Source organism: Durio zibethinus, chromosome 2 (genome assembly GCF_047325235.1).
Source record: "Durio zibethinus cultivar Kanyao isolate XHJ-2024 chromosome 2, ASM4732523v1, whole genome shotgun sequence".
Classification (NCBI taxonomy): domain Eukaryota; kingdom Viridiplantae; phylum Streptophyta; class Magnoliopsida; order Malvales; family Malvaceae; genus Durio; species Durio zibethinus.
In genome coordinates, this window is record NC_143163.1 from 4,757,519 (window position 1) to 4,783,989 (window position 26,471).

At 28.5% G+C, this 26,471-nt stretch overlaps 2 protein-coding genes and 1 pseudogene across 5 annotated transcripts; 2 read left to right on the top strand and 1 right to left on the bottom strand.

The window, feature by feature from the left end:
* Positions 1–4,652: 4,652 nt before the first annotated feature.
* Positions 4,653–6,335, top strand: LOC111308307 (UDP-glycosyltransferase 84B1 pseudogene; annotated as a pseudogene).
* Positions 6,336–12,081: 5,746 nt separating this feature from the next.
* Positions 12,082–17,029, bottom strand: LIP1 (lipase 1). 3 transcript variants are annotated; one of them, XM_022907721.2, is made up of 10 exons: positions 16,778–17,029; positions 16,082–16,192; positions 15,218–15,358; positions 14,593–14,703; positions 14,363–14,506; positions 14,238–14,278; positions 14,022–14,098; positions 13,349–13,444; positions 12,801–13,095; positions 12,082–12,433 (listed from the first exon to the last, which is right to left on the bottom strand). In XM_022907721.2, the coding sequence occupies exons 1-10, from the start codon at positions 16,952–16,954 to the stop codon at positions 12,415–12,417; spliced, it is 1,212 nt and encodes a 403-aa protein (XP_022763456.2). In that variant the 5' UTR covers positions 16,955–17,029; the 3' UTR covers positions 12,082–12,414. The 3 variants fall into 3 exon arrangements, with proteins under 3 accessions (XP_022763456.2, XP_022763452.2, XP_022763454.2); XM_022907717.2 differs by having other exon boundaries at positions 12,281–12,463; XM_022907719.2 differs by lacking the exon at positions 12,082–12,433 and having other exon boundaries at positions 12,679–13,095.
* A 3,733-nt stretch (positions 17,030–20,762) lies between these two features.
* On the top strand, positions 20,763–24,902 carry MTK (S-methyl-5-thioribose kinase). 2 transcript variants are annotated; one of them, XM_022907722.2, is made up of 7 exons: positions 20,763–21,147; positions 21,281–21,590; positions 22,476–22,650; positions 22,732–22,933; positions 23,725–23,939; positions 24,200–24,265; positions 24,426–24,902. In XM_022907722.2, exons 1-7 carry the CDS (start codon positions 20,962–20,964, stop codon positions 24,595–24,597), a joined length of 1,326 nt encoding a protein of 441 aa, XP_022763457.2. In that variant the 5' UTR covers positions 20,763–20,961; the 3' UTR covers positions 24,598–24,902. The 2 variants fall into 2 exon arrangements, with proteins under 2 accessions (XP_022763457.2, XP_022763458.2); XM_022907723.2 differs by lacking the exon at positions 24,200–24,265.
* Positions 24,903–26,471: the final 1,569 nt, after the last annotated feature.

A 26,471-nucleotide genomic window follows, 5' to 3' on the forward strand; every position in this document is an offset into this window, starting at 1 on the left:
GAAAGACATTTTTTACTATAAACCTAATTTATAAATATTTAAATTTGGAAATGAAATTAGTAAATTCGATAATAGGGCATTTTCAAAACGTGACAAATAGTCTCACTCCTAAGGTGAGAAAATACTCTTAAATTATTACCAACATATTGGAGTAATTTAAGAAACATTTTTAATATTAAATTATTTAGTAAATTTTAAATATGTTTTAAAGCTTAAATAACTTGAAAGATTGGTATCATTTTTTAGATAGATGCTGTGAGGGTGTTATAATGTTTCTCATATATAATCGTACTCTCATATCTAAATTTTAGTTTTGTGTGCTAGAATTTACTATTTAAAGTATCTAAGTTAATTGTGAGACTTCTCTTTAAATATGACAGATTTTGTTAGGTGACCAATCACATCTAAACAAAAAAATTGGTGACGACTCTTTTAGTCTATGTCTAATGATAGGTCCATGAATCTATAGTTATAACACATACAATTAAATCAAATACTCATAACTAATACCTATAGACCTTTTCAATCTCCTCTAATCTTATGAAGTATCATCAATCTAAACAAATATATACTCATATATACCCTTTTAACATAAATACACATATCTATATGCACTAACGTATCATACCTATGTGGATCATTTTTATCTCTTATAGTCCATTCACAAACATTTAAACATACACATTTATAAGAAGTAAATCTGCAATACTCCTATTGGGTGTCTATCTTATGAAACCCTACAACTCTTTTACATCTTTTTATCATACATAATCTTATAAAGACTTTATCTATTTATGAGCATACAAACTTGCCTATCAAAAATCTATTTTTTTTTTAAATTCTTCTCTTGCAAGTTTTCTTATCAATTAAGTAATATCTAGTCAATCTCAAATAAATATCTTATTATATTTGAGTCACTATTTTCAACCCTTATCACATGCAGCACATGCACTTGAACAAATTATGATGCTATATTTTGATTTGTCCAATGGAATACATAAGTATTAGTATCAGCTTGTTAAGAATAATGACTCAAATTTCATAAAAAATTTGTATGAGATTAATTAAATATTACTTGATAGAAAATAAAACTTGTAAAAAAATTTATGAAAAAAGAGATTTTTGATAGAAAAATTAATATACTTATAAATTGTGGAAATCTCAATAAAGTTATATATGAAAGAAAAATGCAAAAGAAATGTAAAATTTTTATCAAATAGACACATCATAAGACTACAAAAAATTAAAGAGATCCTTATGTTATATATATTTGAATGTTTATAACAGATTAAAAGAGAACAAAAAAATTCACATAAGTATGATAATTGCTTTTTTTGTTTGAGTAAATTTGAATGTTTGTAGTAGATTAAAAGAAAATGAGGGAGTCCACATATATTTATATGATGATTGTTATATTTATTCGAGTAAATTAAAAAAAATTGAAATGATTCACATAATCATATAGGTATATATTTATTTTGATTAAAAATATTTTATATAAATTTAAAAAAAATTCATGATTATGATTGATTGATTTAATGATATATTTATAATTTTTTACGATTAATAAATTTTTTTATTCATAAATGTAAGCCACTTTAAGATAAACTAAACCATAAATTGTTATCTCTGATTCCGATATGAATATTTTATAATTTAATTTTAGTTCAGCTAACTTAAATGATTAGTTAATTTAAAGCTCTTTTTTTTTAACAACTAAACCGTTGTGATTCTAACACGCTTACACATTAATGCTTTTAGCGTACGTAAATGCACATCCTGGAAGAATCTGCTCTGACACGGCAGTCAGAACCCTAGGACCCCAGCTGCAGCTACCATCAGATTAGGCCTCCTTTGATTTAAGCCCGTTAAGCAGTCTTGGGCCAAGAGTTTCAGTTTGGGAAAGCATTAGGCATAACCCATTGCTTCTTTATCTTGGATTAATATACCTATATCGTAATGTCCAATTAAAAACTTTAATTTGGGCTCAAATTAGTCCTTCTGAAACAAAATCTAAGGATGGACGTACAACATGCAAAACATGTTACCTTCATTGCCATGTGCTTGACTGCTTGTTCCCGCTGGGGTCCAATGGAATTTGGAATTTATTTGAGAGGATATATGTCTGTTCAAGAAAAGTCATTCAATCATTATGCAAAATTACTTTATTCATTGTCTTATTCGTAATTAGATTTTAAGATTTTGTTTTAATATAAATTATCTTTAAGAAAATTTTTATCCAATATGTTAAAAAATATATATTCATTTCAGCCCAAAATTTTACCTTAAAATGTTGCAAACTATGTCGATTTTTTTAACGCTTACAATACTTACTTATTTTTTTCATATTTTATACTAGTATTTTTAATACTTGTATCCAATGTAATCAAAATTATATAAAAATTTATCAAAATTATATTAATGATTATCAAAATATGATTTTGATATAATTATGATAATTTTTACTATAATTTTACTAATATTTGATATGATTTTAATAATATTTTATATAATTTTGATGATATTTAATATGATTTTGATAATAATTTGTACCACTTCGATTCAAATTCCGACGGCAACTATTAAAAAATTACTTGGGTGCCTTATGTTTCAAAAAGAGTCCCCACTTGTACTATATGTACCTCAATGCTTGCTGACTTACTGGCCAATTTACTAAGTTTCAAGTTTATGATATAATTTTAATAATTTTGATAATTTTGGTATAACTATAATAAATTTTGATGTAATTTTATTAATAGTTATATATATAATTTGGTAATATTTAATATAATTAAAGATAAAATATCAATATATATGGATCACTATTAGGACTTTTAAATTTTGTACTTTTATATAGACATACAAAATAAAAATAAAAATAATATAGATGTAGATAATTATTAAATGAAATATATTTATAAATTTAAGTTAATTTAATTTATTTATATAATTATTTTTTAAAAATAATATTTAATAGTAGATTCGAAGTTTTAATACCGGTATTTATAATTTTTTTGCAATAAAAAAAAATAAATGTATTTAAAAATAAAATATATCTAACATATATCATATTATAACATACAATGTTACATGATCAAAATTACTTATGTAGATGCCTAGGTAGATAATCTCTTTTAATGACATATAGGATAATATTTATATTATTTTATTTATCAAATAAAATTTTTTAATAAATTATTTAAGTTGAATATTTTAGATAATTATTTAAATTGAAATCAAAATCTATATAAGATTGAATTTTTTGTATAAGATTTGAATTCAAATTTATTAAATCATAATTTATCTTTTATTTTTAAGTTTAATGGCAGTTCCAAATATACATACTTAATAGAATTTTATTTTTTGTCAAATAATTCTATTTAATAAATTATTTAAATTTAATATTTATAGATGATTATTTAAATTCAAATCAAAATTTATAAAAAATTAAAAATTATTTAATAGATTATTTAAATTTAATATTTTTAGTTAAATTAATGAATTATTGACTATAAAGTATGTATTTTTAAAGTAATAAAAGCTTACATCTTTTGTGAAAATATAAGACATTTGAATGTTGATAAAAAAGTTAAATAAAAATATGTTTTTGCTTTGAAAAAAAATATAATGTTTTATTTATGTTCTAATTCAAATATTTTTATATTGTATATTTGGTTAATTTATTTGTTTCTCTTTAGTCCATAATTTTTTAAAATTTTGCTTAGATTGATTATAATTAACTTTTTGTATTATATATATTTTTTATTTTTTTTATTTCTTCAATGTTTTTATTCTCTATTAATTTATTAACATATTTACTTTTATTATTGTATATATTTAATCTTGACAAATTAATATATAAATTCATATTCTCTATTTCTTTTTGCTATACTTTTTATTATTGAATTTCTTTGTCTATAATGAATGATATGAGAAGAATGATGATCACTACTAAATCTAACTCACAAAAAATACTATCAATTATGTTAAAATGCTTAACAATAAAAAAATTTTCAAAAATTTTTTTTAAGTATAACATAAAAAATTATTGTTTCCCTTTTATCTAAACAATAATTTTATTTTGTTGACATATATAGAAATAATTATTAGCCCAATATATTTGTGTAATAATTACTTGAAGTATGTCAAAAATAAGAACAAATAAAAAGTAAATGATTATGATTTGTTGTTCAATCAAATATATATATACACCGCCTAATCTACATTATGATGAAAACAATTATTAATTTTAACTATTTAAATATTGATTCTTGATTTTTTATCAAACAAGAAAAAAGTGGTAGCAAAATTTTTAGTATTTAGCAAATAAATTATAGAAAATATGTTTTAATGAAAATTTTTTTTTTCTAATTCTCGAAAATTTACAAAAATTTAGATTTTTTTTAGATGAACAATATCATTTATAATATATTATGTATAATTTATTATTTAATTGTAATTTAACATTTATAAATATATTATTATATATTAGATAAATAATTGAAAAATAAATTTAAAATTATGAAAATTTTAATTAAAAAATCCCGTACATTGTACGGGTTACAAGGCTAGTTTATATATATATATTTATTTATTTATTTATATTAGCAGCGTATCTATACACACCATATCTCGTATCTCAGGTGCCGATAAATAAGTTGGGCTCAGGAGCCTTGCCCATGTACCACTCGTCACCAGGGTGCCTTATCTTCCTCTCTTACTCTTTCCTCACCATTGACGTGTGCATCTACTATATCCATGGCGTTGAAGGAGGGCAAAGAGGAAATCCATGTACTCATGGTGACATTACCAGCCCAGGGTCACATCAACCCCATGCTTAGACTGGGCAAGCGCCTGGTTGATAAAGGCCTTGACGTCACGGTTGCCACCACCCAATTTGGTGGCCACCGTATGCTCAAAGCCTCCACTATCAGCACCATCACCGACACCTTCATCTCTGGGATTCGACTTCTCTTTTTCCCTGACGGATTTAGCCTAGACTATGACCGCCACACCAATTTAGACCACTACATGGAATCCCTAGCCAAAACTGGACCAGCTAACGTCTCAAATCTTATTCAAGAATACTACCACGACACTCGCAAGAAACTCTCTTGCATCATTAGCAATCCGTTCGTTTCATGGGTAGTCGATGCAGCCTTGGAGAATAAAATCCCTTGCGCCATGCTTTGGATCCAACCCTGTTCACTCTACGCTATTTACTACCGTTTTTACAACAAGTTAAATCCATTTCCTACCTTAACAAACCCTGACATGCGTATTGAGTTGCCAGGCTTGCCTTTGTTGCACACCGAAGACTTGCCTTCGTTTGTTCTTCCATCAAACCCCTTCGGAAGTTTCCCTAGGTTATTATCCGATATGTTTCAAAACATGAAGAGATATAAATGGGTATTGGCCAATTCATTCTTTGAGCTGGAGAAAGAAGCCATTGACTCCATGGCTGAGCTCTGTCCAATACGACCAATTGGTCCACTGGTGCCTCCATCACTACTTGGTGAAGACCAAAGTCTTTATGCTGGTATCGAGTTGTGGAAACCAGACGAAACTTCCTTAGAGTGGCTAAAAAACCAACCAACTGCTTCAGTTATATACGTATCCTTTGGTAGCTTAGCAGTCTTGTCAGCCAAACTAATGGAGGCTATAGCAACTGCTCTCAAGAACGCCAACCACCCTTTTTTATGGGTGGTGAAACCACCTGAACTTCCATCAGCTGATGGTGCAGGCGAGTTGCCCCTTGGGTTCGAAGAAGAAACCAAAAACCAAGGGCTTATCGTCCCATGGAGTCCACAAACAAAAGTTTTAACCCACCCATCAATCGCATGTTTTATAACGCACTGTGGATGGAATTCCTTGTTAGAAACATTCGTAGCAGGCGTGCCAGTGATTGCGTATCCACAATGGTCCGACCAGCCAACAAATGCCAAACTTATTGTCGACGTCCTCAAGGTTGGTCTAAGACTCAAGCCTGGCCCTGAGGGAGTAATTAGCAATGAAGAATTAGAGAAATCTATAAAACAAATTCTTAGCGGGCCGGAATCGGAAGAGTTCAAGAAAAATGCTGCAAAATGGAAGCAGGCAGCCCGTGAGGCAGTGGCCTGCGGGGGCTCCTCAGATCGGAATATTCAGCTGTTTGTGGATGAAATTGTTGGGAGTTCTTGAAGTGGTCCCTCGAAGATAATTATGATGTTTTCATGAAGAAGCGATATATGCACGAGCTTCTGCCTTGTAATTTGATTGTTCTACTTCGAATGTAATGTTTCAATTAATTATTAAAAGATGCAAGACAGTGATATTGTGTCAATTTTATATATCAATTAAGAGTATGTTGCCATTTTTTTTTTTGGTGAAATTATGTCTAAAAATTGTTACAAACATTGCATGACAAGTCGATGGTAGGCAAGCTCGTGTCTCTTTATGGTTCAACGAATAAAACTCATCCAATACGAAGTTTTGTTAAGTATGTATGACTTTCCAATCAAAGTATCGATGCAATTTTAGTGTCACTTTATTGATGTCATTTAGTAGTTCAAATTGCAAGGAATCTAGCTATGGCACCGATGTGTTGTTCATTAAATTGCATGGACTCTTGTTACAACACCGATGTGACTAATTTATTTTGTAATTCCACATGCACGAAGTCCCCCCTTTCTTTTTTTCTTTCTCAATATTTGGACTTAGATAATTAACTAACTACAATAGTTATAGTTATAGTTATTTGACTATGTACATTTCTTAAAAACACATAATTTTTTTTACTTAAAAAAATCATACTATCTACCATAAAATTTTCGCATCATTTACAAAATATCTTTTGACCTTAAGAAGTGTTTTTAATGTGTATAGTCATCCCTTTTGAAAATTTAAGAGTAGATGATATGATTTTTTTAAATTAAAAAATATTATTTATTTTTAAGAAGTGTATATAACATATTTCATTTTTTAATATTGGGGTGGCATTACAATTGCTTGTACTCAAACCCTAATCTTATAATATATCACAATTACTTCTTTAATCACTACATCAATTGTTGGCAACATTTCTGCTTTGTTTTGTATGAAATTATGACAACTTCGAGTAGTACATATGCATGTAATAGTAAAATCTCAAGTGGACATTTTTTGCATCATGGTGCCACCACAAAGTCAATAAATTTATTTGTTCATATTAAATATAACATCATCTGCATTGATTTTTTTTTTTTTTTAACCACTTCAGCATGTGCTCAAATTTCTTAAAACGATAAGAAAAAGATTTTACTAATTAGTATCCTATGAATAATTTCTTAAAATTAATTAATATATTATTTATAATAATATATGTTTGCATTAAATGAAATAATTGAAAATTAATTTAATAATTTTAAATGCATTAAAGTAATATATATTAATTATAATAGTTTTATTGACCTTAAGATTGGAGTAACCGTTGAATTTGGTATCTTTGTATAATTAATTAACTTAAAATTATAAAACAGAAGGCAACACGTAAACTTAACTTTTGTTTTTGTTTGTTTCAGCGTTGATTCAAACTCTCAGTCTCTTTCCTCACGACACACTAACATGAAGCATGCGCTCATTCAATACGTAAGCTAGCAAGCTATGGGGTTGTCCCGACTATAACATGTCGATGGATGGACGTGGGGGGGACGGGGGGTGTTTGGTTTTTGTGGCCTTGAATTATGGATATATAGATAAAAAACCGATAGTAGCTGTTTGAGGTGAATATCTTTTGTATTTCGATTTTTTTGTCCTAATTTCTTACATTCAGACACCAATGGTCCTTGAATTTGTCTTTAATGATATGTTTCGTTTGGACTCGCTTTCTCATTAGTGGATGAACCTAAAGTTGAATGTTTTATTATTGTCTTTTTTTGTGAAATTATTTATTTTGTTCAATTTCATTTTCGCTTGTTTTCATGTCGATTGATCGACGTTCAATCAAACAAATAAATTTGTTTTGTATGAATTATTTATTTGTTCAATTTCACTTTTTCTTGTTTGATTTTGATTGATTGACGTTCTATCAAATAAACAAAATGGTTAAGCTGATGATCAAATTTAATTGGCACTAGAAAATATCCACTTTCGCACGTTTTTTTTTTTATGTATAATTTTTATTCATTATATTTTTTTTATAAAATTTATTGAATTAAAAAAATTAACAAGAAAAGAAAAAATTTAAAAGAAAATGACTTGTAAAAACCTTAATTGATATCATTTTTTCATAAAATTTATTTAATAAAAAATAAATATCAGAAATTAAAAAATTAAAATAATAATGATAAAAAAGCTCATTGATGGTGTCAAACATCCCATGTTAAGTTTAAAATATTAATTTTTTAAATTAAATTAAAAATAATTTTATTAATATAATACTTAAATATGTATAAATTTAAATAAATAATAAAATATATATTTATATATAATTAAATATATACATCATTTTTATTAATTATATATTTTTTATAAATTTATTTAATTAAAAAAGAAAAAAAAATTAAAACAAAAATTACGTGTAAAAACCTTTATTGATATTATTTTTTATAAAATTTATTTTATAAAAAAATAAATATAAAAAATTAAAGAATTAAAAAAAATAAAATATCCCATATTAAGTTTAAAATATTAATTTTGTAAATTAAATTAAAAATAAATTTATTAATATAATACATAAATATGTATAAAATTAAAAAAATAACAAAATATATACTTATATATATATATATATATATCTCAAAATGGATCAATACAAGCACCTTAAATATACTTCTTATCGGAAACATCTTTTTTTTTAAATTTGATCCATCTCAAAATATATTTTTTGAAAATAAAATGACTAAATATTCACTTGACCTATCATTAATTAAAATATTATAAATATTTTTAAAAAATTTTAAAATTAATAAAAAAAGATTAAAAGGAAGAGAATAACTTAACACATGACATATACTTACTATTAAGTTGGCGAGATAAAAAAATTTAAAATCTTAAAAGTTATTTATTAAATATATAAAATAGAAAATAAAAAAAAGTGACATACTCCTATTATCAAATAGGTTTCATAAAAAATAAATCTTAAATCTTAAAAATAAAAAGTAAAAAAATAAAAAAAAAGGCTTGGTAAAAGTGGGTATCACTTTTAAAAAAATAAAATTGATAAAAAAATATTTTTAAATATACAATAATAGAAAAAAAATTTAAAAAAATAAGCAAAAATACTGACGCTTAGCATAAATTTTTGTCATGTATTGATTAGCCGTATACGACCCAAATTTATGTGTAGGATTTCAAGTAAGAAAATGAAATGAATTGTCAATTTCATTATTTTTTAAAAGTTTTAATTCATCTTTAACCCTCAATCACTATCTAGTTAACTTATATATGATAAGGACATTATGCATCAAAATTTTTTTTTATTTATAACTTTTGATTAACATGCATATCATTTAAATTAATACTCAATTATTAATTTAAATTATTCAAATTGCTTACCTTGGATATATTAAGATGCATCATAGATTAGGATATATTGAATATTGAATCGCATGGCTTCGCATGATTTGATAATTAAACCATCTTCTATATTTAGTACTAAGATTTGTGAATGTTATATTCAAGTAAAGATAACAAATTTTTCTTTTAAATCAGTCTTCAAAATTAGCTTTTTTTTTATAATTGATTCATACTAATTTATGTGATAACAATGATGCTTTAATTAGAAATGAAAAAAAAAATGTTATTTCATTACTTTCATTGATATAATTTTTAATTTTATTTATGTTTATTTTATTTAAGACTAAAGATAAAACTTTTGAAAAATTCAAAATTTTTAAAGAAGAAATGTAAATTTAGACTAATAAAATTAAAAGATTAATATCATATAAGAATGGTGAATGTTTCTCAAACAGAGGTTTTTGTATTCTGTGAAGTTCGTGCTTGAAATTATATTTTTAAAATAATAATTTAAATATTATATTTAATAATTTAAAATAAATAATTATAAATTATATTTTAAAAATAATTTTAACAAATAATTATTAATAAAATTCGAATAAAAAATTTTTCATAAAAAACTATAAATTTTAACTAATTAAACCAATTATTTATTAATACATCATCACGTCATTGTCTTTCATTTTTGAATCCTTTCCTACCAGTCATGTACGTAACCTTACTGAATTAGAGTAAACTTACAAAATTGCAAATTTGAAATTTTGGAACAACATTGAATCTGATCCAACATTTAGCTAGCTTGCTGCCGTATACTAATTCGTTTCCAAAACCGGTTTTTTTCATCGAGAACCTTCTTTGTTTGTTCTTTTTCCTTTTCTTTTTTTTTTTTTTTTAAATGCTGCCTGATATACGTAATTTAGATGAAACATATATGTAGGTTAATATTATGATTAATACTTAAATGATATATATTGAAATATTTAATATAATATCTGAATTTTAAAAAATTTTAATTTAATATTTAAATTATAAAATCTGTTAATATTTAAGAAATTATTCATCTTTCATATATTATTATTTACATTAATTATATTAACGATAAATATTATATTAATTAATATATTTAAAATTTAAATATTAAATTAAAAGTTTTTAAATTTTAAATATTTTATTTAATATTTTATTATAATTTAAAAATTATTAATGACGGTAGCCTCTTTTCTCTCTCTATATATATATTGCATTAATACAAGCTTTTATACAGACCCTATCCAAAAATGCACAAATCCAACATTTTCTAGTTGCCAGAGCACGAACTTTTGATTGCAATATATATATATATATATATATATATATATATATATATATATATATATATATATATGAGGATGAATCAATTTGTACAATGTAAAATTAAATTTTTTTATATTTTTTTACTCATTAATTTTAATATATTCAATAGATGATTTTTTTTAAATATAAAATTTTTAAATGAAATTTATGAAGTTTTAAAATAAAAATAATTAAATCAAATTTGATAAATTTAAAAGATCTTGTTACATTATCAAGTGTATAAATTTTGCAAAAAATTTTTAAAAATTTGATATATGTTTTAGATAATCATTTTTATAAAAAAATTTGGTAAAATTTTATTGTTAAATAAATATCTATCAAATTTAAATTATAAATGGTATTTTTAATAAATTTTTTATATATTATTAATTTTCTTATTAAATTTCAATGGTGTATATTTAAAAAATTTAACAAATTTTACCTAAGAGATTTTATCTAAATTTTTTTCCATCCACTTAAGGACCGAAGGGCTTAAAAAAACCACAAACTAAAGAAATTTCTAATTAGCAAAGAAAACTTCACACCATTATCATCGTGATGATAATTTGATATATGAAATTGTTTGCAATCAGGAAGAGCTTTCATTGAGAAATTAGATGAGTTGCCTTTTGTCATACCATAAATGTATAAACAACGCAATAATTCATTTTGCCTATTGGTTTGCAACCCAAGTTGAGCTATAAATACGAAAAAAAAAAAAAAAAAAAAAAAGAGAAAAGAAACTACATTGAATTTAAGTTAGGAACCAAATTATTACTGATTGCCATGAAAAAAAACAACACTAATAGTTGTCACATCCAGCTTTAATGCAACAGTACTTGAAGCGGGAAAAGCACCGTCCGTGGAGGAAAAAATTATCATGATTAAACGTTGTTGAACTTCTTGGTGATGCCTAAGCCTCATTCTGGGGCCGTTGGATTTGTCATTTGAATAGGCAGCTCTTTGATCAAATTGTTCAATGCCATGTGAGAAAAAATTGGGTGAATTGGAAATTGGCATGGCAGCAGCTGGTTCCAGGGATGTTTAGAAGAGAAACAAAATATGTTGGTTTCTTGTATTTTCTAAAATGTTATGCAAAAGATGCCGTACAAAAGTGAGTGCATTAGTGAGATTGCTTGTCTCGGTAAGCATTTATTATTCATGGAAGTAGCCATTTGACAACTTATCTGTTCCCGGGCGTCCGCTCTCTAGTTGTGCTCTAGCTGATTCACTGTTTCGTTTGACACCATCATCATCTCTCTATAACATCTAAAATTAACAATAACAAGAAGCAAATACAATATGCTTCTCTTGAAATGTTGGATCAACAAACATATTATTTGATAGAATCAACTTTTCATTTAAGGCTTCAATAGGAAAACCCCTATACAATCAAGTTATAATGCCAATAATCTATTATAAAGACTAGGAGATAAGCACATCAGATATTTCTGCATGATGCTCTTCCAGAATAACTTACCTTGACAAAAATACTTTGAAATCCGCATTTCCATTATGACTTCAATCTTCCGTCATAACTTCTACCCAGGTTTCTTCACTTAAAGCGTCACGGAAGTATCTTTGCAGGCTCCAAAAGCGTGTGTATCTTCAACCAAACTTGCCACCCCTGTCAAAAGGACTTGCCTCAACTTCCATCCTAAGGAAATGGTTAAGATAAGGTAAAAACCAATTCCCAGTTTAAGCTGTGCACAACTGACTACAAGAAAAGCATCAGTCCGTTTGGACCTTGCACCAAAGAATCCAGTTTGTTTGGCAGCTATATTGCAAATTAACTTAAATATTCAAGACTAATACTAAAACGACTTCTTTCTTAAATCTTAATGTTCATGAAACTTTAGAAGAAAAGGAATATGGGCAAACTTTACAATATATATGCAGACAAATAATTAGTTAAGTACACTTGAGTACTATATGTTATATAAAAGAACGCAGAAAGCAGTCACTTTTAAGAGCTACTTGACTTTTCCAACGACCTGAAAAATCCGATCATATGGTCATAAACATCTCTATTTGCGTTTATGCTCAAAAGGAAGTCTATATGACCGTAGTTCTCGAGATAAAGCAACTCTGGGTTGGATGGTAATTCCTCAAGAGTGTGCTGCACATCTGTTACATCTGCTAAGGCATCATTCCCTCCATAACTCATCCATAATGGCAATGACTTGGGTATGCTGTTAAGATCAAATGCTGGGGGTTTAAACTGTCCATACATCAGTAAGTTTTTCAAGATTCCATAATCATACTGGGAAAAAGTACCCTGGCGGATCACTGCCAAATATATAGAAAAACCATGAAAGTTTCAGCAGAAGAATTTAAATTCAATAAACATCTATTCCAGTATAAACAACTTTTTAAGGAAGAAAACATTAAAAAGGTTACAGCTTTTAAAAAAAAATGCTCCTATTGATTTCAAAAGCTTGTAGTCTAGAATGAGGAATAAGAAGGCTTGTAAACCCATTCAGGTTAGTTAAACATGCAGAAAAAAAAAAAGGCAACAAAAAGAAAGTATATGGAAGAATACTTTGGAAAAGATGGCGTAAGTTCTTCACAGATGAGGGGTGAGGTTCATACTCCAAATAGAAGTCCATCCGAGTTTTATTAAAGCAGCAATTCTGCCCTGCAATGTAATTGTCTTGTCAAAAACCTTTCATTAATGGTAAGATATCAATTATCACACATTTTGAATAATCCCTTTAGTTTCAGAGTGTTTATTGAACTTTTATAAAGTCAAAACTTAAAAGCTGCCCTTGAAGCTAAAAAACTTTATGCAACCCTAGCAAAAACAAACAAATATCCGTTCCAGACTCCAGAGGCAGGCAAAGTATAAAGTTCTCTTTTCTGTATTTTTTATTAAACTAGGAAAGGGTAAGGTTATATTAGATATGGTTTAAAGAATTTTAAAACCCAGCCATGAACAATTTGCTGTTGAGTTCTATCTAGTGCAATATCCTACATTAAAGGTTAAGTGAGTGAGTGTGTGGCCTTGCTCTTAAGGCATAAATTCACATCAGCTGGGAAATATTTACCGAGAATGAAAATTTTGAGCTAGATCACTTATGCAGCACTTGTCAATAAAAAGAAATGCAACAAAAGGAATTAGCATCCTAAAACAACAAAAATAATGCATATTTTTGTGTGTCTGCATGTTGTGAATATATCTGTTTGAGTGTAAAGACAGGAGAGGAGAAGAAAACCTGTTACAGAACTTAGAAAATCAGTACAATCCACATGGCCATCACATAATGAATCCACAAGGTTAACCAACACATCGCTGAAGTTAAAACAACAACATGAAATGCAATTAAACCCCTAAATCAACAAAAATGGACAAGGCCAACCATCACCTTCATAACAGTTGAAAAGATATTGGGGAAAAAGGAAAAACAAAAGAGATAGAGGTGTTAATAAACCTCCTGAAGTTCAATTGGTGTAACCCCAAACCAAGAACCATCTGTCAGAAAAGAATGTCTAAGAACATCATAATGGCCAAAAACCAATTTTGCTAGGTAAAACAACAATGATGAACAAGGTATACCTGATCAAGATGCACTGCAACCATTCTAAGTACAAGTGGAGCACTGACATGGTCCAAGTAAGATATTGGACACAAAAGAGCAGCAGCTTCAACCATTTCCGCTATGTCCGGCTGAGTGAGAGCAGCCAAAGACATGATTGTTCCCTATGAATAAAAGGTATAGGATAAGTAACCTAACAAGCAAGAGGCAGGTAAATTGTGCTCTAGGAACAAGATAAAGCATCCAGGACCTGTGAATGTCCAACAATAAAGATTTTGGAGCTTGTAACTGAGTTTATGTAGTTTAACATTTCTGCAAGATCATACAGAGCTAATTCCTGCCAACTCCACTCCCAAAATTCCTGCAAGAAAAGCCGACAGTTACTAAAGCCATGTTGCAGAGTGGGAGGAGAGAATATAAATCATGGAGATGAAAATTCCTTTATGTTTGACACAACAAGTGAAGAGGTTTGAGAAACCACCAGCCAACCTTGAGACAGATTTTATAAGGGTAAAGATGCATTGGGAAACCCTTATATCATTATAAGAGAAAAAAAAAAGAAAAAGAAATGAATAGATGGAAAAGATAGTGTTACAACTAGCAATTTGTACTCTAAGCTAAGGAAACTGGATGTCAGGGTATACTAACAAAGATGCACAAACATTGAAGATCAGCAGCAGTTATGCGTGGGTGTCAAGCTCATACAACACATACAGCCAATTAAGGTATATATGTTGCAAGATAAATTCAATGTTTGTGCATTCGAACTTCTAAGGTAGTTGAAGTTTTCCACATTGAATACAGCCAACTAAGCCAAAAACATTGCAAGATGAATCCAGCAAAGAGAAAGAGGCATAAGGTATAACTTTTTCTACCTTCTCTGTTTCAGATAAAGATGTATGCCCATGACTCCAACGTGTTCCACGAACATTTCCAACCCATACATCAAAACCCTGGTCTGCCAGGATGAAGCCCAATGACTGCTCGGTAGAATCCAAAAACCATGCATCACCTGCCTGTTTTAAATTGGAGTAAATCAAGGTAAGAAGCTATGAATGACTGAATTCACTCAATAGTAAAGCAAATTCATGCATGTACAAAAATATAGTCCTTCTGTATATTAACACATATAGCATATTATATTACAAAGGGAAAGCAAACAAAATTATTTATTTCGTTATTTATTCGAACAATCACAAGATCTAGGTTTTTGCGTTAGAAAAACAGAAAGATGACATCTTTCAGTGCATTTACCAGAAAAAAAGAACAGAGAAATTTCAGATAAGCATATCGATAAATAGTACTTGGTAGGATCAAGACACGTGAGAAGACTTTCACAACCAACTACATAGTTGATAAAGTAAAAACATCAAACAGGGTTTTGCCCTTGAACTCATGCCTGGATAATTAAAATCAATGGGAAATCATAAACCATAAAATAAGTCTAGGTTATTAGACCAAAGATAATCATTTAAAATCTATAAGATCTCAATAGATTCCTTTTTAAGCATAATAATATTTCTCCAACAACTAAAAGTGACTAAGGCACCCTTGCAAAGCAATTTATAGCAAACTCTACTTACAGTAGGTAAGGTTACAAAGAAATAACATAGCATCTCTGGGACATCAGCAAATTCAAGGCGTGTTGGCTAAGATGCTGAATATAACAGCTAAATAGTAAGGGACAACATGTGAACTCCGCTATTTGAGAAGTTATTTCGGGTGAATGGAGAATTTACCATGAACAATCCATGTTGAAGCAAAACAGGACGACCTTGCTGAACTCTAATATCCCCAGAACGAGATGAGACGCGTTGAAGAGCTAATAAGTAGCCATCCTTGGTTTGAACCTTTTTAAAAAAAGTAGTAATAAAAAAAATCAAAAGGAAACTCTACTTTGAGTTACTAAACAAGAAAACAACATTTTCATCCACTAACCAAATTTAACCAGAAAATCCTAAAGAACCAAAGTAATCAAATATTAAAAAATTTTGCCTCATGGTTATACTACAAATTTAACCACGACAATCAGATTAGATTAAGCTACTAGAAAAAAGGAAAGGAAAAAAAAATCCCACCTTGAATTTTCCCAAATTTTAGAAAATCAAACTTGGGTGAAAAAAGTTTTTTCGGGCAGGGCACCAATAATATCTAAGAAACCTTAACGAAAATTGGGGAGATATATTAAGGCCGTTAATGGTACCACGGAAATCAGGAAAAAATAAAAAGAAAAAGTAATTTCATTGCCCGTAATTGGCAATTTCTTCCCAAAGCAAACAAAAAATATATATGTATATTTGCTTTGATTGCTTATCTGATCGCTCTGGTCCTTTCTAAAGTTTCCTTAATTATTTTTCTCCATTTCTCAGGATCAGATGAACCTTGACAAGAATAAATTTGAAAACAATAACCATAGAGAGAGAGAGAGAGAGTACAATGTATTCGGCGCAGGAATAACCGTTGGGCTCGATAAGCTGTGCGCAGAGAGAGTCGGCCTGGGATGTTAGGCCGGGATGGGAAGAATTTCCCGTGAAATTTCCGTCGGAAAGCGAAAGGCTAAAAGAGAAAAACAAGATGAGGAATGGTGGGAGAATCGCCGGAAACTTGTCCATCTCTGCGAATCGGAGTAAGATTGAGTGAGCCGGACGGGATGCCCCACACCATACCTCGCACTCTCTGTTCACCTTATTATTATAGTACTATAGTATTATTATTATACTTACTGCTGTACTTTATCCATTTTTAATGAATTTTAAAGAATAATAAATTTAATTTTCTTTAATCTTTTTTTTTATACTTTCAAATTAATTTACAAAAACTTGTGAAATTAACTCAAAATATACAAATACTACTATCATTTATATTGGGTAATTAAATAGTACCACTCTATTACTTCTAAATTTATTCGTGGACCGGCTAAAATCGATTAGCTTCTTAAAAGTTTTACCCAAGGTTTGATATAATGTATCAATTTTAAAAGATTTCAAGCTTGAATTTTTTTTTTAAATTAAAATTATTAAAATATTAATATCTTTAAATATATTAAAATAAAATAAAATAATTATTAATAATTTAATTTGAGGTAAAAAATTTTATTCAAAATTCAACCCAAATAAATCAAATCTATAAATCATAATGTGATTTAATTGGTGAACAAATTAGTATTTTATCAGTATATTTGGTATACAAAATTATAATTTGATAAGATAAATAATATTATGAATAAAATTAGATTAAATAATGTTATTTAATTTTATATTTCATATGTATAAAAATAAAAATGAGATAATTTTATTTATTAATCAATTTATTTTTTTAATTTATATAATTTAAATTATTAATTTAATATTTAACAATATAATAAAACATATTAATTTAATACCATAAATTAAAAATAATATTTTTTACTTAAAAATAATTAAAATCATCTTATACAAAAAAATAATTAATTTTCATTATAATTTTATTTTTAAATAACATAAATAAAATATAATAAAATAATTATTATTTTCCAATATCAATCATCTTATGCACAAAAATTAGTTATATTTCTCAAATCTCTACGTGGCAGATTTTTTTTTTGTACGTCAGTTCACTTTGGAATATCTCCCGTGATCATTTTTTTTTTACTCTCCCATATTCGACAATTACTTTATATTTTAATTATTTTGAAGTCGAGTGGATCGCATTTTATAAGAAGAAACTCTTTCGGTATTTAATTTTTTATTCATAAAATTTAAAATTTAAAATTTATTTCAAAAAATTAAATTTTTTATTATTCGAATCAACAAACGGTATATAAATCTCTCCCATGATCATTAGTTATAGAGTGGGGTCGATAAATATCATGTACAGACAATCAATTTTTTTTTTTTATTAAAATTCACCAATAAATTTTAGGTAACTTTTAAAAGAAAATATAATGAATAAAAGATACATGTAATCAAAATTACAAATGAACACATATAAAGTGTGTAAGTAAAGGTTGTTGCTGTTTTATCGCTAAAAACAGTTATGAACCAACTACTAGTCTTAGTCAACTGTGTTTTTCTTTTCAAAACAAGACAAAGATAAAATCGGTAAGTACTACTAACAGTACTATAATATTACTATATATAAATCGCATTATTGCAGCAACGTTGAAGTCACAATATTATTAGGATTTTTTTGGTAAATCTTGTGTAGTTATTAAAATTTTTGTGATGTTTTATTTTGATCATTTAATTATAAAGATTATGATTTTAGTAACGTTATAAATTTTAAATTTTTAAAAATTTAATAATTAGAAATTAATGATTGGCTAATATGTTATTATCATTTTGTTTGATAATTTTCATGTGATTGATTAATATGTTATTTTTATTTTATTTGATAATATAATATTAACACGTCATTTGATATATTATATAAAATAATTAATATGATATCATTATTTAAAAAATATCAATAAGATAATATCATAATATTATGTGATGATTGTCAAGTGATATGATTATATCATTTCAATCGATCGTTAGCTTTTAACAATCAAATGATCAAAAATTTAAAATTTTGAAAATTCAATAGTTAAATCGAGATTTTCATAATTAGATTTAATAAAATCAAAAAATAATGAAATTTTAATAATTAAATATAGATTTATAATCTAAAATATAAGATGGTGATATGACATAAAAAATAAAAAAAAATTAATAGAATTTAAAATTTAAAAAAATTTATATATTCATTTAATAAAATAAAAAAATTACATATTATATTTTCATACTACGAATTATGATATATAGTTTTTATGTAAAATATAATATAAATGCATAAATTATTAATATTTAAATGATAAAAATACTAAAATTATCAATTCTAATTAATGCATAGTTTACCTATTTGTTCATAATAATTACAATGTTTGTTCATAAACAATATGTGTCGACTTCTTAAGAGATTAAAATGGATGGATGACCTTCTTAAAACAGGTGCTAAATATTTTTTTATTAAGAAAAATTTTAGAGTAAATATGTTTTTCAATATTTCTGATAAGATATATCATATTTAACAGTTTAAGATAAATAATTATAGTTCATACATTTAAAATAATCTCAACAAATAATTATCAATAAAATTTAAATTTAAAACTTTTTTATTAAAAAAAAAAAATCTTAATAATTGAGCTAACTACTTACTAATATCAAAGTGCTAAATTATTTTTTAGCTTTTGATTATAACAGAGTGGAAATTTTTTATTATATTAGAGAATTCTTATTTTTAGAAAAGAAAAAAGAATATTTGTTTGACCGTCTTATGGCATCATGATTCATGATGTCAATGCCACGTTGTCTTTGCATCATATTCACCCATATTAATGGAGTGTTTATATGTTTTTAAGAGAATAAAAAATTTGAATAAAAGTTCTTTTTTATTATTATTTTATTTTTAATGTTTCTGTCATTTAAATGATTATAATTGGACTGACTGCATGCCAAAAGTCACACCGACGCATTGAAGTTTTTTTACAAAGCATGTTGAAGTTTAGACTGATAATTTTTTTTTTTTTTAAGAAAAGTTGGCGGATTAATGAGATTTTGATTGTTTAATTATAGTATAATTTATTAATTATTTATTTAATTATTATAATTTAAATTATGATATAATAATTAATTATATAAATATAATATTTAATTATTATTATAATTAAAAAAATTGATCAGAAAAGATATTATATCTTAAGTTTAAGTAAAAAATTATATTAAATTTACATATTATTCAAAAAAGTTTGAAGATAATAAAAGTCAAATTTAAATTTTAAAATTCAAGTATTTGATCTTTATTATTATTTTTTGTAAATTACATTTGTATTATAAATTATTACATAATTAAATAAATAATTAAAAGATTTTAACTTAATTAAATAATTAAATTCATACACAATAAAACTTGAAATTAAAATTTTAAAATTTTAAAACATGCTCCTTGCCATTAACCAAAAACTTCATTGGCTATAATAATTTAATTATACAATATGATCGATAAAAAAATAAAAAAAATCTTATTTTTTTTATTTGATTGAATGTGAATGGTCCACATAAATTTACATTTGAGTTTAAAAGTAAAAAAAAAATTCAAAGTTTAAATTTCAAATTATAAAATAAATAAAATAAAATTTATATTATCATAGAGAATTAATTCACATTATATATAATTCAATATCATATGTTCAAAATTCAATATCATATGTTGAAAAAATGAACAATCATAGAGAAAAAAGTAAAAAATGTTGCTGCACATGACCCTATACATGTCCAAGTTCATTTAACATGTTAAAACGCAAGTTAAAAAGTCTAATCCATCAGTGTTCCGTGTAGTTCCCGCTGCAATGATACGCTAATGTTGCCTTTTATTTATGGCCGCAGATAAATCCTCACTTTCGGTACCAAGTTCAATGAGCTGTCTTCCAAAAAGTCATCGCCGACCGCATCGCCTCCTTTTTTCTACAGTTCCACGTTAGGAGTGAGTCGCGCCTCTGTCTTTTCAGTTCTTCCTCTTAAATCTCTGTGGCATCCAAAGCCCAGCCGGAACTGCTCTCCCTCACCCCCGCCCCCCCAAAAAAAAAGGAAGTTAAAAGAAAATGGCTTTTTCTGAGTTCAGGCCACTAGATGAGAAGTCACTCATCGAATACATAAAAGCGACGCCGTCTTTATCATCGAAGATTGGGGGCAATTTCGATGATTTAAAGATTAAGGAAGTTGGAGATGGCAATCTTAATTTCGTCTACATCATTGTTGGCACTTCTGGTTCTTTTGTCATCAAGCAGGTTTCGCTCTTTTTCCATCTTCTATTTCTTTCCTCTTTTTTTTTTAAACCTTTAATCCATTGAAATATGAAATTGGTTTTTCCAATTAATTTTTTTAGAAAACTATTCTGTTTAGTGATTTGTTGGAATACAGGCGCTTCCGTACATACGATGTATAGGGGAATCTTGGCCAATGACAAAGGAACGAGCATATTTCGAAGCGTTAGCGTTAAAAGAACACGGTGGATTGTGCCCTGAACATGTTCCTGAGGTTTATCACTTTGACCGTACCATGTCTTTGATTGGAATGCGATATTTAGAGCCTCCCCATATAATCCTGAGAAAAGGGTTGATTGCTGGAATCGAATATCCATTCTTGGCGGAACATATGTCAGAATACATGGCCAAGACTCTTTTCTTCACATCTCTCCTATATCTGTCAACCACAGAGCACAAACGTGCAGGTAACAGATTCATATGCATTTTCCTTTTCATTGATTTTTTTTTTAAGTTTGGTTTTGGTGTAGTGCGAATGCTGTCACTGCAAGTACATTTGAGGGGTTAAAAATCAGGCCTGATATCATAAGTTAGGTTGTGCACTAATTAAACTTTATTGTCGAATACTTGGTTGCAACCTTGATTCAGAACAAAGTTATGTCATATCTAGGCAACGGTTTTTCTCCCTTTGAATACATCAAGTTTGGTGAAACATATTAAACTGTATACGCTTTCCTATTTAAGTTGGGGATTAAGTTGGAAGTGTTTTATAGTCTCCAATCCTATATTTGTAATTGTATAACAGCAGTGTCAAGTTTGCTGGTGGTGCTATAATAATTTATTATATCATACAAATGATTACTCCATAATGTCTATATACTAAGGATCATAAAGGAAAAAAGACATTTTTATCATTGAGGAAATGGCAGGGGTATGTTTAAGTGTGCTATTCTATTCCTAATAATCTCTTTGTAGCTTTTGCCTTGAGTAGCAATTGAATCTTTAGATATTTCTGAACACAAATTTCATCAATCCTGCGTGCAATTTTAGCAGCAGAAAGAATATGTTTCTAATAAAAGCCTGTACCCTTATTGCTTTAGACAGAGTAGTCATCCCAAATGTCATGGCATTAAGAAAGAAATGCTTCTTTATGTCTGTAGATATGAAGGATGGGTCTTTCTGCTGAACAAGAAAAAATACATAATTATCAGCTTTATCATTAGCTCTACTATTCTATTTGGAGCAGGTATTTATATATTTTTTAGCTTAAAGAAAATGCTATTGTCTAGTAGTGATGCTTTTCGAAGCTTGAAGATATTCTACTAATTTACCTGCATTTAATGTTTGTGCAGTGGCTGAGTTTTGTGGGAATGTGGAACTATGCCGGCTCACCGAGCAGGTCATTTTTTCTGACCCATATAAAGTATCTAAATATAACCGTTGGACTTCACCTTATCTCAACCATGATGCCGAGGCTGTCCGGGAGGATAATATATTGAAGCTTGAAGTAGCTGAATTGAAATCTAAGTACGGTTGGACTTCTAATTCTACTTTATACATACAATTTTATGCTTTATTTATCAAGTTATTAGACTTGCCTTTATGTAGGTTCTGTGAAAGAGCCCAGGCCCTTGTACATGGAGATCTCCATACTGGTTCTGTCATGGTTACCTGTGATTCAACTCAGGTCATAGATCCAGAGTTTGCATTTTATGGACCAATGGGATTTGATATTGGTGCTTTTATTGGAAACTTGATTCTGGCTTTCATTGCACAAGATGGACATGCTGATCAAGGGAATGACAGAAAAGTAGGCCCTTCGTTGTCTTCTGATTGTTTTATGAAACTTTCCTGTATATTTTTCTTTTTAGTTAGTCATCCTTAGTTATAATTCCATCTTGATTTATACTGTTTTAATATGTGCTACAAGCACTAAGTTTCTTCTGCTTTTAATTCTTGTTTGACCACTTAAGTCAATTTATTCAATGAAAAATATTTATCATACCTCTTGTGATTTTATGATCAAATATATTCTCTATGGTATCTCCAGTTGTAGCTCAAGATAAAGTTGTGTTTGTTTCATCATCTATAGGAAATGTGGTCTATGCAAGTTATTGGCAGTGTCACAGAAATGTTTTACATCAATATATTAGTACTGAGCTTAGGGAATTAGAAGTGAGTCAAAGTGAAGAAGATGAATAAAATGAAGTGTTAGAGAGGACATTAATGTCTTCAAATTATTAGGATGTCCTCTGTTGGTTTCAATCATGATTTCCTAATGAATTGATTGATGATATGTGGGAAGAGGTATGTGGATAAACAGGCTGACAGATCTTTTTACATGCATGTGCTTGCACTTTCATTGTGGTTGGGGAGCTTAATTTGTAACTTGAAGTCATACATACCATTATTCTTCCTCAATCTACTTTTGAGGGAGTTGTATATATTTATTTGTGGGTATATACATATGAATGCATCACGCATGTAGCTAGGCTACGATGCATCATTTATAGACTTTTTTGAAGACTTTCAATTTGCATTTTGTTTTAAAAAAATTTCAAGTACCATATAGGCATGGCTGAATTTTATATTGCCATGCAGATATACAAAGAGTGGATATTGAAGACAATTGAGGATACTTGGAATCTTTTCCACCAAAAATTCACTTCACTTTGGGATGCACACAAGGATGGTCCTGGGGAGGCATACCTTCCAGCAATTTATAACAACCCTGAGCTTCAGAAGCTTATACAAGAAAAATATATGAAGGAATTGTTCCATGACACACTTGGGTTTGGTGCTGCTAAGATGATAAGGTGAGATAAAGGTTTTCTACCAGGTCCTCTACTTTTTCTTCATTCCTGGCCTTTGTAATCACCCGTGTTTGTCTATTGCGGTCTGTTATCTTGCATTTTCAGCCCATTGCAATTGTGATATGCATCTTTGAATAAACCACCTTCTAGACTTTTTCCCATATATTTTGGTCCTTGTACTTCTGTTCTGTTTTATCATACTTCTACTGTGTAGGCAATTTTATCTTTAATTGCACAGAACTCTGAGCTTGGAAATTTTGTAGGATCGTTTTCCTTCTAGTAAATTCAGGCAACCTTACTTGTTTGACTCGAGGAGTCTTCCTCTACAGGTTGAATACCAGTTGTAAAAGCAGCTATTCTACCTGCATTCACATGCAGGATCCTACTTATTTATTAAATTCTGAACATTGTCCAAATGTTAATTCTAAAATTTATCTATTAAACTCTGACAATTTTGTAATTCTGTTGCTTTTCTCTTTTAATTTGCAGGAGAATTGTTGGTGTTGCTCATGTTGAGGATTTTGAATCAATTAAAGAGGCGAGCATAAGAGCAGATTGTGAGCGACGGGCTCTTGACTTGGCCAAGACTCTTCTCAAGAAGAGGCGAGAATTCGTGTCAATTAGTGAAGTTATTTCAGCCATTAAGCATGTTCAATCATGATTTAAATTACCTGAAAATTGATGTTTTGCTCCCGGTGTATCAGTTCCCTCATTGAGCATCTTCAAAATGTTTTTCCTGGGCCAAGCCGCTCTGACTGGAGTTATTCCGACTGTGAGTTTTGGCTCATTAGTTATTATGTGAAACTGTTGTCTGCAGCTATATAAGCTTTTGATCTAAATAGTTAGAAGGTTTTTCACGATCTAGACATTACTACTGTTTGTAATTTAATAAAGTTTTCATGCACCACTGAAGGCCTGCCGGCCTTGGATTGTGAGTTTATGAGAAAAGTTCCCTGTTTCTGTTAACATTAGAGCTCGACTGGTGCTGTTGCAAAGCACAACTAAGTCTTGACTGTCTAGGTTATTCTGAATGTGACTCTTGGGAAATGAAGTACTCTGAATTTCTTCAAACTTAAAAAAATATATTTTGACAGGTTATCTTCCTGTCTCCAGTATGTGTGTGTATATTGGAGTTTGTGCTACTAGAGGTTGTCTTACTGGAGGTTGTGTGCTATTGGAGGTTGCCCTAGGTGCAATTAGGTTCAAGGTTTTGAAGAACTTGTTGCCCCAATCCTGATTAGGTTGCAGATAGGCCTGGTTAACCTGCTCCCTATTTTGATTTGGTCTAAGAAAGTTTCCTTGAGTTCCTCCTAAGAATTGTTGAACACCATCAACTTTGACTAACTTGGGCAGCATATCTCTTATGATGTTGGTTACATAATTTTAGATTGGCTGTTGCCCCATGGCCTAGTTTGGCTGTTGAGGAATGCCTTGGTTGACTTGGATCCCTGATCTTAATCTTTGGTTTGCCTGCATCCCTGATCTTACATAAATTATGATTTTTGTCAATATATAAAGACAAATTAATTGATCAATTAAGAGAAATAAAAACATATTTAGTTTTCTTATCTTTTTTTCATAATTTCCCGTTTTCTCCCTATTCTCCACTGCTCAAACTTACTAAAAGTATGTTGTGTTAAGGTTCGTTACAAATCAACTAATAATATCTCCATAGCCAATTTTTACTGGCTTTGATATTTTCCTTCAAAAGAAGAAAAGATAAAGCACTCCCATTGAATCCCTTTCATATTACCTGAATAATTTCCTAGATAGTTTGCGTTAATATGAATCTCATTATTGACTGCAAACAGAACTACATCCCTGTTTTCAGTGGACGTGGTGAATTGTGGCAAAATTTTCCTTTCAGCTGGGTTGTTTTATTGGAAGATTCCCCGTATAAAATTTGTGGTCGAACTCATAGTTTGCTGGCTGTACTCGATCTCAATATCCTTTCTGAAACGAACACCTCCATGGGCATGGCTGTTTCAACATTTGTCATTGACGGCATATTCGACAGCATAGGTGCCTTGCATGGCTGCAAGAGATAATATTGGCCAAGAGAGGGAAAACAGGGTGTGAGTCATGTTAGCTTAATGGCTTAGATATTGAGTCATGTTAGCTTAATAGCTTAGATATTGCTTCTCTGTTTCCTTCTCAGTGGATTTTTTTTTAAATGTCTTGTTCCTCTATGGTTTATGTGAGAGTTGGATGGCAGTGGCAACTGTCAACTGGCAAGGTGGTACTTGGCTTTCGTAATTGATGGTATCGTTCAAAAGTTTGATCTATATATATATATATATATATATATATTCATGAATCATTGAAGATAAATCCATAAGGTAGTTCCTCAGCCTCATTCTATTTGATGCAAGTTATAATTGATGGGAGATCTACTTTGTCAAACGCAGGCTAATCAAAATTGGAGGGGTCATAAAAAACCACGAGAGATGGATTGAACCAAACTTAAAGGCCATATAAATCCAGTTTTAATTATCAAAAAAAAAAAGAAAAGAGAAATCCGATAATTGACATTGA